The 15,061-nt window shown below is 39.7% G+C and overlaps 1 protein-coding gene across 4 annotated transcripts in view; it reads left to right on the top strand.

The window, feature by feature from the left end:
- Window positions 1-15,061, top strand: part of LOC121293611 (myosin phosphatase Rho interacting protein) — a 415,475-nt gene that overhangs the window by 180,887 nt on the left and 219,527 nt on the right. For all 4 annotated transcript variants that reach the window (XM_041216721.1, XM_041216719.1, XM_041216723.1 and 1 more), the window contains exon 5: window positions 7,096-7,180. In XM_041216721.1, coding sequence (XP_041072655.1) covers window positions 7,096-7,180 — 85 coding nt within the window. The remainder of the gene's footprint in view (window positions 1-7,095; window positions 7,181-15,061) is intronic.

Consider the following 15,061-nt stretch of genomic DNA (forward strand, 5'->3'; position numbering starts at 1 on the left):
ACCTGATACTTTCCAGAAATGCAACAGCTGTTAGATTAGGCCTCCCTTGGTGATCATTTCCCAGAGGACATCCAATAATGGAGCTTATCACACTAAACATGAAAAGTTTCTGCAGTCAATTGAGTTAAGTCAGTTATCATGTATGCCCCATATTTTCTGAGTATTGTTCGCACTTTTTTTTAAACCATTGGTCTAAAACCTAATTTTGTTCTTGTGCATATGGTAATTATTTCAGTCTTTGACCCATTTGCATTTAGATCACATGAGGATCAACCATTGGAATCTTATTTTTTGCAAATTGGAAATGATGCTCAGGCGCTCTATTTCCCAGTCGGGACCTTAATTTAGCTTCTCGCAAGTTAATATGCCACTATTTGGCTATCGTGAAAAGTTAAAATTCCTACATTACGTGGAATAAATATATTTTTAGCTTTATTCTGGGTTCAGATTCCATAAATTGCAAACCTTCATTAGGTTTGGATCAGCTGCATTTGTTTTGGGTGGCAAACAAAGTGCAGTAGGTCCTTTGGACCAGGGTTAAGAAATTGTTATCTGCCATGCATAAGTCAGATCAGAACTAGAATTGTTGTTTCCACTGTGTAGACTCTCATAGTGCCCCAGGTATGATGTTTCTGGTACAAAGCAATTTATCCCGCTTTTAGGTTGTTTCTAATAAAAACAAAAGCTGTTTTTGGGAGAGTGATACATCAGTCTCTGTGAACCACAGTTCCTCCACCAACTGCCCCACCCCATTCCCTTTATTGATAAATAAAAAAATCATTCATTGCATAATTCTTCACAGAGCCATGGGAAGCTATTAGGTTTTTGGGGTTTTTACTTTAGATATTTTTCAGCCCATCCCTCAAGCAAACATATGTTTTCCTACATTTGAACATGGTTTTCTTGCTCACTGGGTAAACAAGCCCAGGGATTGAATGGAGAACTTTTATCTCTCTATTTTGGTTTAGTGCTGCTATGTATAATCACCTTCAGCTGCTTCATCAATGACCTCCCTGCCATCATAAGGTCAGAAGTGGGGATGTTCACTGATGATTGCACAGTGTTCAGTACCATTCACAACTCCTCAGGCACTGAAGCTATTCGTGTCCATATGCTGCAAGACCTGGGCAACATTCAGGCTTGGGCTGACAAATGGCAATGACCACCTCCAGCAATAGGGAATCTAGCCATCTCCCATGACATTGAATGGCATTATCATCGCTGAAATCCCCTATTGTCAACACCCTTGGGGGAGGGGTTTACCATTGACCAGAAACTGAACTGGACCAGTCATTTAAATACTGTGACTACAAGAGCAGGTCAGAGGCTGGTAATTTTACAGTGAGTAACTCACCACCTGACTCCCAAAGCCTGTCTGCCATTTACCAGGCACAAAGTCAGGAGTGTGATGGAATACTCTCCACTTGCCTGGATGAATGAGACTCCAACAACACTGAAGGAAGGTTAATGGGGCTAGGCAGGAATAAGAGGTTAAAGTCAGATCAGTCATGATATTTTTGAATGGTGGAGCAGGTCTGAGGGACCAAGTGGCCCACTCCTTAATTCATATGTTCGTAAGAAGCCCGAAGACATCCAGGACATAGCATTCTGTTTGATTGGCATCCCATCTATCCCATTTGCCATTTCACTCTCTCCACCACTACTGGCGCACAGTGGCAGCAGAGCAGACTATATACAAGATGCACTGCGGCAACTCGCCAATGCTCCTTCGACAGCACCTTCCAAACCCACAACCTCTACTGTAGGAAGGATAAGACACAGACTCATGGGAACACACCGCATGCAAGTCTCCTTCCAAACAAGAGTTTCCTGACTTGAAACTATATATTACCGTTTTTTCACTGTCGCTGGATTGAAGTCCTGGAACTCTGAGACAATACTATAGGTGAACCTGCAACCAGGTGGACTCCAGCGGTTAAGGAAGGCAGCTCACCAACACCTTCTCGAGGGCAATTAGGAATGAGCAACAGATATTGTCCTTGCTAGCAATGCCCACATCCCATGAAAGAATTGAAAATAAATCTTGCGATTTCCTCAAAATTATAAAGATGCAGTAATCAATACTGATTGATTGTGTTAGACTATAAAGTACTCGTCAGGTTTATTAACTGTAAAAAGGTCAATGAACAAGTACAAGTAAAATACAATATTAATTGCAGACTATTTACAGGAAAGCATTGGATGTGCTGTGCTGGTTGCACTCTTTTTTAAATGAAAGTTATATTTTGGCCTGTGCTGCAAAGCAAACAAATAAATTAAGCGGTGTATACTCAAATAGATGCTTGAAAGAATTCCATACTGCTGCCAACTTGCATGGAAGAATTCTAGGGGCAGACTGTAAGTTCATTTCATCTGTTCTTAATTTAACAACTTGCACTTGAAAAGGACATGCAAGGCTGCCACACTGGAAAATTCTCACACACTTAACTGCAGCACAAAGCAGTGCTTTTGTGGTACTGGTTCTCAAATTGTGGCACGGCTTCTATCCAGATGACTTATCTTAAATTTGTTCTGCTTTTATATACTCTTGTGTATGGATAAAGAAGCAGAAAGTTTACTTACCCGTTAGTTTTCTTCGAATGATGTGCAGCATCCACGTAAAATGATTGGGGGCACAGGTGCCTTCATGGATAGTATTTTGGGCAAAGCAGATAGCTGGTTAGTTTGTTGTAGTTTAGCTTTGTATCAAAATGAACTGGTATCAGTTTTAGGGCTTTAGAAGCTGTGGAAAACCACCTGTGGCATCACCAATGTGTCATATGACTTATTTGAAAGATATGCCTTGTCTGTTTTCTCTGAAGATGAACAGACATTTGACGTATACTCTACTGGTAAGATGTGAACTGATGCATATTGTTCTAAGAATGAAGACTCAATCAGATAAATATATATTTTAATTAACAAAGTATTTTTTTCATACATGGATCATTTTTACATTTGTAAATAATATAAAGGAGCTGGAGATAAAAACTCAATAAATTAACACTCTAGCCATTCTCAAAGTGTCTTCCTTTGAACAGACATTGGGTTACTTTTATAAGTGGGGATATTGGAAATCAGAAAATACATACATAGGACTATACTTGATGTTATTTCCACTTTATATCTTTTAGTATGCTACATTAACAATTGGAATATGTGGCAGCTGCATGAAAGAATATTTGGCTTTCATTCAGTAACCACCGCTTTAAAACCCAGATTTCGTATATGATTTGTTTGTGTTCAGTGCAAATTTAAGTACCAAATAAAAGCTTATTTCTTCTGTAGATTGTGTAGGGCTAGTTTTTTTATATTTATAAAAAATCAAATCTTTGTTATACCCTAAGATGTAGAAATGAGTGAACCTGCTGTTTGATTGCAGACATTGCCACTTGCCATTTTAGTGCTTTTATAATGTATTTAATCTTTAATATTTAGCAGACTGAGTCATTGATCTGTTTCAAAATAGTATTTTTTCTTCAATATCGAATTCTGCTGGAAGAGATAGTTCTGCAGCTAACTCTGTGCTGTTGGAGTTTTGGGAGACTTTTAAGCCATAAAACTGTTTTTACTAGAGAAAAGTGGCCATTGGGGTTTAGTGCTTTATTGTACTTTGTGTGTGTGCTGGTGCGTGTGTGCATGCTGGTGTATGTGAATATGAATTCGACTGTGAGCTTTCAAAGATTTGCTGAGCCTGAAGCATGCTTCTGTCTATTGGTTAGTTTGTCAATAGATACCGTAATTTTTACCTATAAATGTAATGATCTATGTGATGGCATTCAATGTACTGAACTGCCTGAGATACCGGATATGCATACATAAAATTCAGTATGCACCTTGCAGCAGTTTAGACGATTGTTCCTAAACCCCTTAACCTGTATGAGGAAAGAACATAATGCATATGCTCCACGTTCACAGATGGCACAAACCCTCCTCTTGGGAGGCCCCATAAGACTGCAAGGAAAAGTGGACTTTTAAAGCCTGAGTTGTAACATCTTTCCAGGCTTTTGGTGGCCCCAATTTGAGTCACCTCACTCTATAATTTTTCTGATTTTGCCTGGTTAAGAATAAAAGGATGTAAGAAATAGGATTAGACTGCCATACACTTGATCAAGCTTGCTCCATGTTCAATAAGATAATAGCTGAACTTCTACACCGTCCACTTTCCCATGTCCTTAGTTTCCAATAAACCATCAATCTCAGTCGTGAATATACTCATTAACTGAGCATCCACAGCTCTTCGGGTAGAGAATTCCAAAGACTCGCAACCCTATGAGTAGAGATTTCGCCTCATCTCAGTCCTAAATAGCCAACTCCTTATCCTGAGACTAAGGCTTTCCAGTAGGGGAAACAGTGCCTCTACATCTAGCCTGACGAGTTCTCTAAGAATATAATATGTTTCCATCCGTTCGTTTCTCATTCTTCTAACCTCCAAGGAATATTAGTGTGTTTTTCTTGATCTCTCCTCAGGTCAACCCTCTCATTCCATGAATCAACCTAGTGAACCTTTTGTCACACCCCTTCTAAGGCTAGTATATCCTCCCTTAGAGTAGGAGACCAAAACTACACTGTACTCCCAGGTGTGGTCTCACCAAAACCTGATATCATTGCAACAAGACTTCATTATTCTTATACTGCAACCCCATTGTAATAAAGGCCAAACTACCATTTGCCTTCCTAATTACTTGCTGTACCTTTATGCCAACTTTGTGATTCATGTACAAGAACCCACTCCCCTAAGATCCCTTTGAACACCAGCATTTATTAGTGTCTCACCTATTAAAAAATATTCTGCTTTTCCATTCTTCCTACCAAAGTGCATAATTTCACACTTTTGTACTCCATCTGCCATGGTGTTCTCATTTCCTTCAATTCTCAATATATGGAAACTGAAAACTTTGGTGTGGGATTGTTTTGGCATAACCTGAAAGCATAAAAAGTGTTTTTTTCTTTGCAACATGCAAATTGTTTGAATGAAGGTACACTGCATTTGGAGCTTTCTCCAAAGATTAAAGCATTGTTTTATGTGATTTGATGAGAAGTCTGAATTAGTAATTTATACATTTTCATTTCCTGCCTATTTATCTACTGATTTAATGACATGATGTTCAATCTTATTGTGGGATAGCATTTCTTCTTGCTAAGAAATGGTATGTGAAGTTGACTCAGCGGATGTTTGATTTTCATGCACAGAGTGCATTAGCTTCACCTAATCCTTAATGGCAAGTTTACAAGTGGGCACTTGAGTACAGTCTGCTGCTAAAAATGCCTTATCCAATAATTTGATTTAAATTATATGAATAAAGTAAAATGGGAATTTAATGCTTAAACATTTGTATTAAGTATGGGCTGTATGAAGTGCTCATTATAATACAGGTGCAAATTTTAAAAATAATTCCAGGGTGAAATCGTTTTTAAGTGCTGGTAATAACTGAAAGACATAGCAGTTAGCTCCTTAAAATATGCCAATATATGAAATGTATGATCAAGAAAAAAAACCAGCTGGTCCATAAAGCCTGCCTAACATTTTTTTTAAAATTCATTCATGGATGTGGGCACGCAGGCTAGGCCAGCATTTATTGCCCATCCCTAATTGCCCTTGAGAAGTGGTGGTGAGCTACCTTAAACCGCTGCAATCCCTGTGGTTAACAGTGCTGTTAGGATGAGAGTTCCAAGATTTTGACCCAGCAACAGTGAAGGAATGGCAATGTATTTCCAAGTCAGAATGGTGTATGGATTGGAGGGGAAATTCCAGATGGTGAAGTTTCCACGCGTCTGCTGCTCTTGTCCTTCTAGGTGGTGGCAGTCGTGGAATTTGGAAGGTGCTGTCTCAGGTGCCTTGGTGAGTTTCAGCAGTGCATCTTGTAGATGGTACACATTGCTGCTACTGTGTGTCATTGGTGGAAGGAGTGAATGTAGATGGGATGCCAGTCAAGCAGGCTGCTTTGTCCCGGATGATGTCCAGCTTCTTGAGTGTTGTTGAAGCTGCACTCATCCAAGCAAGTGGAGAATATTTCATCACACTACTGATTTATGCCTTGTAGATGGTAGACAGGCTTTGGGGAGGCATGAGGTGAGTTACTTGCTGCAGGATTCCTAGCCTCTGACCTGTTCTTGCAGCCACAGTATTTATGTGGCTAGTCCAGTTCAATTTGTGGTCAATGGTAACCCCCAGGATATTGATAGTGGGGGATTCAGTGATGGTAATGCCATTGAATTTCAAGGTGTGACAGTTAGATTCTCTCTTGGTTATTGCCTGACACTTGTGTGTTGCAAATATTACTTGCCACTTGCCAGCCCAAGCCTGGATATTGTCCGGATCTTGCTGCATTTGGAAATGATGGCTGAAGCATCATCACGAGACACTTGGCAAAGCACTGGGTTTTAACCATAACTCTTCCCCTTCTCTCAACTCCCACAGTTGAGTGCAAACATTGAGAGTTCTGAAGACTTCCTGTGAGATAACCAAATAAGATTTTTATATGTATACTGCTAGTCTGTCTCCCATAGTGTGGCGCAGACACGGTTTAGACAAAATGTAATCTTTGTTTGAAATGGGGTTAAAAGGGTGAATAATTGGACCAGAGAGCACGGATGTCATTAAGTCTCTAAATTAAACTCCTAAATTCTGTCCTTATTTGTACATTGCAATCATAGATTCTTATGCCCATATTTTTAACCAAAATCACCTGTTTGAACTTGCTGAACTGGACTTGGACCCTCCTGTCAGTTGTCACACTACAGCTCTTCCTCTGGAGGGATAGGTGTAATTACAGCAAGACAAGCTTACATGAGTTGTTTGTAGTGTAAATATGAATGTAGTTGTTAATGGCATGTTTATGGGAGATGCAAACAAATGTCAAATATTACACATATACAGGAATTTAGTTACAAGTAGAAGTAAATCTGACCTTGATTGCTGTGGAATCTACTGCATATGTCCGCTCCCTAAAGAATGGTGTGTTTTTTTGATCAAACCTTGCTTTATTTTTTTTTCAGTTTTTTGCTTCTGAAATCTTTGTTTTTCATTTGGTTTAGGTTGTTCTTGTCACACATTATCGCTTAAGTTGCTAATTAAATGTTTTAATTTTCCAGATGGTTTGAGCAACTGATGATATATCCCAGAACCAATAAGCAAAATCAGAAGAAGAAAAGGAAAGTGGAACCTACAACTGCCCAGGTATAGTCTGCACTTGAAGCTTGGCAGTACTTAATCTATGTAAGAATTTCCAAAGAGATAAAAACAAAAAACTGCGGATGCTGGAAATCCAAAACAAAAACAGAATTACCTGGAAAAACTCAGCAGGTCTGGCAGCATCGGCGGACAAGAAAAGAATTGACGTTTTGAATCCTCATGACCCTTCAACAGAACTGAGTGAATAACAACAAAAAAACTGCGGATGCTGGAAATCCAAAACAAAAACAGAATTACCTGGAAAAACTCAGCAGGTCTGGCAGCATCGGTGGAGAAGAAAAGAGTTGACGTTTCGAGTCCTTATGACCCTTCGACAGAACTTGCGTTCGAGTCCAAGAAAGAGTTGAAATATAAGCTGGTTTAAGGTGTGTGTGTGGGGGGCGGAGAGATAGAGAGACAAAGAGGTGGAGGGGGAGGTGGGGGTGTGTGGTTGTAGGGCTTGTTTGTCCCTACAACCACACACCCCCACCCCCCCCTCCACCTCTTTGTCTCTCTATCTCTCCGCCCCCCACACACACACCTTAAACCAGCTTATATTTCAACTCTTTCTTGGACTCGAACGCAAGTTCTGTCGAAGGGTCATGAGGACTCGAAACGTCAACTCTTTTCTTCTCCACCGATGCTGCCAGACCTGCTGAGTTTTTCCAGGTAATTCTGTTTTTGTTTTGAGTGAATAACAAAACTACTTCAAGGTAGACATTCCTTGAAGAGGAGTGGCAGTCAATTAAACAAAGAGATAAAAACAAAGAACTGCGGATGCTCGAAATCCAGCTGATTTCCAGCATCCGCAGTTTTTTGTTTTTATCTTTGTTTAATTGACTGCCACTCCTCTTCAAGGAATGTCTACCTTGAAGTAGTTTTGTTATTCACTCAGTAATGTTGAAGGGTCATGAGGACTCGAAACGTCAACTCTTTTCTTCTCCGCCGATGCTGCCAGACCTGCTGAGTTTTTCCAGGTAATTCTGTTTTTGTTAAGAATTTCCAATATGGAAGTGACAATACTTTTTATTGTGATGGAATAACAACATTTATTTAGAGAGAGAGTAAAAAAGGGAGTTATCTTTGTATTTTTGATGGCAAATAAAGATCAAATTTATGTGTACCTCATTTAAGAGAAAAAACTTACATTGGCCTGGATCCTGCAGTAAGGATAAAGTTGATGCTGCTGTCGATGCTCCCTATTATTGAGGAGTAAGTTGATCAGCAGCTTGTGACACCTGCCCTGCTACACCCCTACCTTGCTAAGAGACTCCATATTCAGATATGTGAAGGGTGTGAAGTTGTGGTACCCACCCTCTAGTTACCCACTACACACTAAAAAGTGAGTCTGTTCATTGAGGCATATGAATTCTAATGGTGTGCTAAGTCATAATTACTCTGAAACAAACTCTCTGACACTGAAAATTAAATTGTATAAGTTGTGTCTAATTCCTTCAACAATGATCAAAATCTGGAGATTTTTGATAGTTTTTTTTCCCTTTTTCTCCGTCTTTATCCCTCCCTTAAATCTCTCCTTTTGTTCCTTCTCTATATTTTGCTCTCCGCACATGATTTGACATTAACTCTCACTTTCTGATTCTGATTTGTCAATCTGGTCAAAGAGGCATGTTGTTTCTTGCCTTGTTCACATAGGTCCCAAGTTCCATATTGGCGGTGCCACACTGCTTTGACACACCGATAAATTGCAAAAGCACAGAAATTCTGTGTGCAAGTGTGAGCTTAAAGAAAGATGCGCACTCTTTGTTTGCAATTTTGATTGCAAAATTCAGACCATCATGTCTTGGCAAAACAAAAGATGTATCAGACAATATACAAAGTGAATGATAAAGCACACACATTAAATATATTCTGGGATAATATTTTCTACTGAGAAGCACTTTGCTTGATGGCATTTAAATAAATGCGCAGCTTTATGGTGACTCCTTGGGTTCAACAAAAAGTATTTTTGTAGTATGAGTCGGGGCAGGGGGATATTGGGGGAGAAGATATTTATTTGCTTAAGTATTTTTGACTAAATATATGGCAACTCATTGTGTTGAATAGAAAATGCAGCTTCTGATCAATACATATAGGTTCAGATTAAAAATTCATCTGAGAATTAATTAACAAAATACTGTGGATGCTGGAAATATGAAATAAAAACAGAAAATGCTCGAATTATTCAGCATGTCTGGCAGCATTTATGGAATGATAAATAGACTTAACATTTCAGGTTAATGGCCTTTCATCAGAATTGGAATAAATTAAGAGTTGTAGCAGGTCATCAACCCGAAACAGTAACTCCCCTTCTGTCTCCACAATGCAGCCAGACCTGTTGAGTAATTCCAGTATTTTCTGTATTAATTAGTTTACGCAGTTCATTACTGGACATTTTGTTTGGCGGTGCCCCACAAAGAATTATCTGCTTGTCATAATTAGTGATGAAACACACACCATTTTTCATCGTCACCTAAAAGCAGAAGCTGCGAGTTTCACTATGAACAATATTACAATTGAAGAATTGTTACCACTGTATCCCTGACCTGCACCCCCAAGATGGAGTAGAGCCGTTCAATTTCTGCCCTGTAATTTCGCATCAGAGAAAGACTTGCTTCCTATAAACCAAAATGTCTTGTGCACAAAGTACATATGATAACATGTTGGTTTTCGTCCAATTGACTTCAACACTAATTCATCGAACGGCGAATATCTGGAACAAACTTCAAATATATGCTTCATGCAACCTGGAAAAATTTATTAATTTTGCTTCCAGTTTCTGCCCCTCCATCACTATCACATGGTCTATCACTGACACTTCCCTTCCCTTCCTTGACCTCTTTGCCTCTATTTCTGGTGATAGAATGTCCACCAATATTCATTGCAAGCCCACCGACTTCCACAGCTACCTCGACTACAACTTCTCACACCCTGCTCCCTGAAAGGACTCCATCCCATTCTCTCAGTTCCTTCGCTTCCGTCGCATCTGTTCTGATGATGCCACTTTCCAAAACAGCACTTCTTACATGTCTTCCTTCTTCCTCAACTGAGGTTTCCCACTCACGGAAGTTGACAGGGCCCTCAACTATGTCCGACCCATCTCCCACGCCACTGCCCTCACACTGCCCTCCCATCTTCCTCTCCCTCCCAGAACCATGAAAGGGTTCCCCTTGTCCTCACTTTTCACTCCACCAGCCTCTGCATTCAAAGGAACATCCTCTGCCATTTCCGCCAGCTCCAGCATGATGCCACCACCAAACACACCTTCCCATGCAATCACAGAAGATGCAACACCTGCCCCTTTACTTCATCCCCCCCCCACCCCTCACCGTCCAAGAGCCCAAACATTCCTTTCAAGTGAAGCAGCGCTTCACTTGCACTTCCCTCAATTTGGTCCACTGCATAAGCTGCTCCCAATGCAGTTTCCTCTACACTGGAGAGACCAAATGTGGACTGGGTGACCGCTTTGCGGAACACCTTTTGTCTGTCTGCAAGCATGATCCAGACCTTCCTGTCGCTTGCCATTTCAACACACCACCCTGCTCTCATGCTCACATGTCCATCCTTGGCCTGTTGCAATGTTCCAGTGAAGCTTAACGCAAACTGGAGGAATAGCACCTCATCTTCCGATTAGGCACTTTACAACGTTCCGGACTTAACATTGAGTTCAACAGCTTCAGATCATGAGCTCTCTCCTCTATCCTCACCCCTTGTTTGATCCCCCTTCTTTCAAATATTTATTTTAAAATTTTTAAAAATATTTTTTCCCATCTATTTCTATTATTATTATTTTTAAAATTTATTTCCATTCATTGTTTTATCCCCACCTTTTAGCCTATTTCATCTTTTCTCCTCCACTGTCCCCACCCCCACTAGGGCCATCTGTCACTTGCTCATCCTGCTTTCTACTCTTAATGTCACCAGTAACACCTCCTTTAACCAGTATTACTACCATCAGCATCCCTTTGAACTTTTGCTTATGACATCTTTAGCAATTTCTCCTTTGCCTCCACCAGCTTCACCTGTCCCACCCCCCCTTAAACAGTATATATTTCACCAATTTTTTACATTTTAGTTCTGAAGAAGAGTCATACAGACTCGAAATGTTAAGTCTGTCTTTCTCTCCACAGATGCTGTCAGACCTGCTGAGTTTTTCCAGCAATTCTTGTTTTTGTTTCAGATTTTCAGTATCTGTAGCATGGTTTCATCAAATATATGCATATTAGCATAGCAAAGAAAAATAAAGTTAAATTTTTCTTCCAGTAGAAATTAGCTGCTCTGTTTCTTTGATGCTCTGTGACTTTCATTGGCTGTAAAGCACTTGGAACTCCTTGAGGTTGTAAATGTGAGTTTTTGTTCTTGGTGCTCTCCCCAGCTTGTGAGGAAACAAATATCAACTAACTAGGCAGTGACAGGCTTTTTTTTTAAAAAGGCAAAAACCAGTGGGAGTCATAAAAGAAAATTTAAGTCAGCAAAAAGAATGTAAAGTCAGCATAAAGAATATAAAGTGGAAAGCTGAAACTCATATCTTTAATGTCCTTGCATCAAGACACAGAGTAACTGGACAGCATGTTAACAAAATTTTTGCCAAAATTATGGTGTAAATTGCAATATCTAGGTCATGGTTTCTGGTGATTGGATAAATCAAATTTGTTTCTTGGTTTCATGGAATTCTGGTAATTTTCATCCCCTGTCCTGTCAATTTTATAATAAAGGTGCTAGCTTATGGTGATTGAGTAAGGCAACTCCTGTTTTTATTGTAAAGGGTTGCTAAGATCATATCCTGTGATTCCAGCTATTTATCCATTAAAATGAGAAATCAGTGGAAGTAGCCCATTTATTATCAGTGCAAAAATGTTTGTTAGCAATGCATTGCTTCTGCTGACTGCTACATTTGTGTAGCAATTTCAAAATGGATCTATAAAAAATGACTAAACACCTTGTTCCATATTATTCAGGTCAGAATTGAAAGCAAAAATATGTAAGCTAGTGCATTAGTGCAAAAACTAATGCAAGATAACTACTATGAGTCAGGAGTTGGCAAATTCACTATATCTGGGTATTTTAATAGAGCACTAGTGTGAGTAATAAGGACTCGCTGTGATGGTTAGTACTGACTGTTCCATGTGCTTTCCATCCATTGTTGCCTTCAAGGAAAGGACTATTGCTGTAGCTGCGCAGATCCTATTTTAGACATGGACCCAAATGGTGTATCATACTACGTGCTTTTTGGATGACACACCTATAGGAATAGCCCAGGTACAATAACAACCCACATCTTACCTCCCAATGTTTCATATTGTCACATGGCTCTTGATCAGATTCATGTGTATTTCGCCCCAACCCTGGAGACCAGCCAATTTCTAGTGAAAAGTCCCTGATCAGATTTCAGCGCAGTAAATCTGTTTGTACTCTGGTTGATTCATTTGTCCATCATTTGTGTCAACTGTGGCTCCGTTGATAGCATCTGGGTTACAGGGCTTGGGCATAAAAACCAAGGCTAATGCTCCAGTAGTACTGAGGGAGTATTGCACTGTCAGAGGTGCTGTCTTTCAGATAGGGCCTTGGTTTAACGTCCTATCTATCTGCATGGTAGGATGTAAAAAAGACCCCATAGCACTTTTTCAAAGAAAAGCATGGGAGTTATCCCCAGTGTCCTGGCCAATAGTTATCCCTCTATCAACATCACAGAAACAAATTATCTGGTCGTTCATTGCTGTTTGTTGGACCTTGCTGTGTTTTAATTTATTACTGCATTGTCTATGTTCAAATAGTGAATGCACTTCAAAAGTACTTTTCATCTGTAAAGCAGTTTGAGACATCCAATGGTCATGAGGAGCGCTATATAAGTGCAAATATTTACCCAATTGTACCTCCCTAGGCAGCCAATTTGCTGGGATCTCCCTGGAAACAACTTTTTGAGCTCAATGGCAATGGGAGAAGATAGAAGACTCTCTGCTTGAAGGCAACTTGCTAAACTAATATTCTGAACTTAGGACAGTGTGTATGCTGGTAGCTCCAAGCCAATAAGCATTCGCTTATTGACCCTGCTGTAAAACCCAGTTTCATGATCTTTTACCGAGCTCAACCTGCACCTTCCCTGTGGGCACAACTGCGGGTAAATGAACTGATTTTCATAGGTTATTGAGCACGATTGCTAGAATAGTTAGTGTTCAGGATTCTCTGGGTGTCTGCAAGACTCATGTATGCTATACCAAACAGATTCGGTGGTCCTTTCCAGGTATTGGAAATGAACAACATTATTGTCGTTTCGAGCATGAATTTGCCTGAATGTCTCTAACCAACTTTGGTTGCCATGGTATCGTATTCCAGTTTGTCTACCAGACGGCCACACGGTTACAGGCAGATACTAGAAAAACAGATTGTCATTATTTTTGCAGTTAGGCACAACCTCTCAACAAAGACCAGATTCAGGCTTTTGTATTAAAGCAGCAAATGCCAATTCGTATCTTTAACTTTGAGGTGGGATCCATGGCTTTTAGTATTTGGTTTTGCAGATTGGCATGGTCTCAATTAATGCAACTGCTCTTTGACATGAATGATAATTTTGTTGGGTAGAGAAAGGAAGCTTTAAAGAAGCATAAGAAAAACCATCAAAAAATTTCAGTCATATTAAAATGAGACAAAATTCCTGTTGAATGCTGAAGGCCCTTATGAATGCCAGTGGAACACCATCTTCTGAGCACCAATGGAGCTTCACCCCCAGAGTAGCTCATTAGTTCAGGACAGTCTCCATACCAAACAGCACCTTGTAGTCCCTACCCATTGCTCTTGGACTCTGCTGGTTTCCCATCGATGACTCCGTGGATACTTCCCACCTATCTATGGCCCAGTTTTAACTGCTACAGAAAATAAGGGAATTGCTACAGGCTTGTATGTTTTGGAGACCATTGGTGACAGCTATTCATTTCCAGGATAAAATTCTGCAGTGTTGTGAAGTATTGCAACATGATTGTTTATGGGACTTGATCTTGGCACCATGTACCAAAACTGATGAGTTACTCATCAGGCTGAATTAAAAAGCGGTGTCATGTGTAGGAGAAGGCAAGATTATATTACAGTGCTATTTAGTGCTTCTTTAATACTAGACTGTATGGTTCTAAAATAGTACTTTTGAGAGGAACAATTCAAGACGATTGCACTGCCATAAATAATTTGAACAGTGTGCCTAAGGGATTGTTTAGCTGCTATAATATGTTTATTTACAACTCTGCAAGGGTATCATCAAAGGTTTCATGAATTCAATTTCAAGGGAGAAATCTGTCAGTACCTGGCAATGCCATTTTTTTTCAGCAGCCGCAACGTTTTAAAAACTCAATCTGTGATTTCATGTATTTCAGGATGCAACAACTCCACATCTATTGGTATATAAACAACTCTCTCATGAGACCCTTGTATCTCAAGTACACTTACACAGTTATGTAGAAGGTACCTGCAATTATGAGAAATCTCAGCTGCAATTCTGGCAAGACCTAACATTCTTAGGGGTGTTACATCAAATAGCAGAGTCTATCATCTCATCAAGTTCATGACACTCCAGGATCTGATACCTCTTCTACAGGGAACCCAGTGAAAAGCAAGCAAGTTAACTTTGTAGTTGACAGCATTTACTATATTGTGAATATACTCTGAATTTGTGCCTTCTCCACAGAGCTTTCTTATTAAACAATAGAAATCTCAACATCCATACCACAAAATTTGACCATTCACCCATTGTGTTGATATGTGCTTTTTTCAGGAGAAATCCAAAGTTAATTCTACTACCTGCTGTTTGAAATATGAGAGTGAACTAGCCAGCAATACAAAAAACAGATTGCGAAAGGTTTTAGGAGTATATGAAAAGGAGAAGAGTAGCTAAAGTAAGCATTG

This window comes from Carcharodon carcharias, chromosome 22 (assembly GCF_017639515.1).
Source record: "Carcharodon carcharias isolate sCarCar2 chromosome 22, sCarCar2.pri, whole genome shotgun sequence".
In the NCBI taxonomy this organism is placed as follows: domain Eukaryota; kingdom Metazoa; phylum Chordata; class Chondrichthyes; order Lamniformes; family Lamnidae; genus Carcharodon; species Carcharodon carcharias.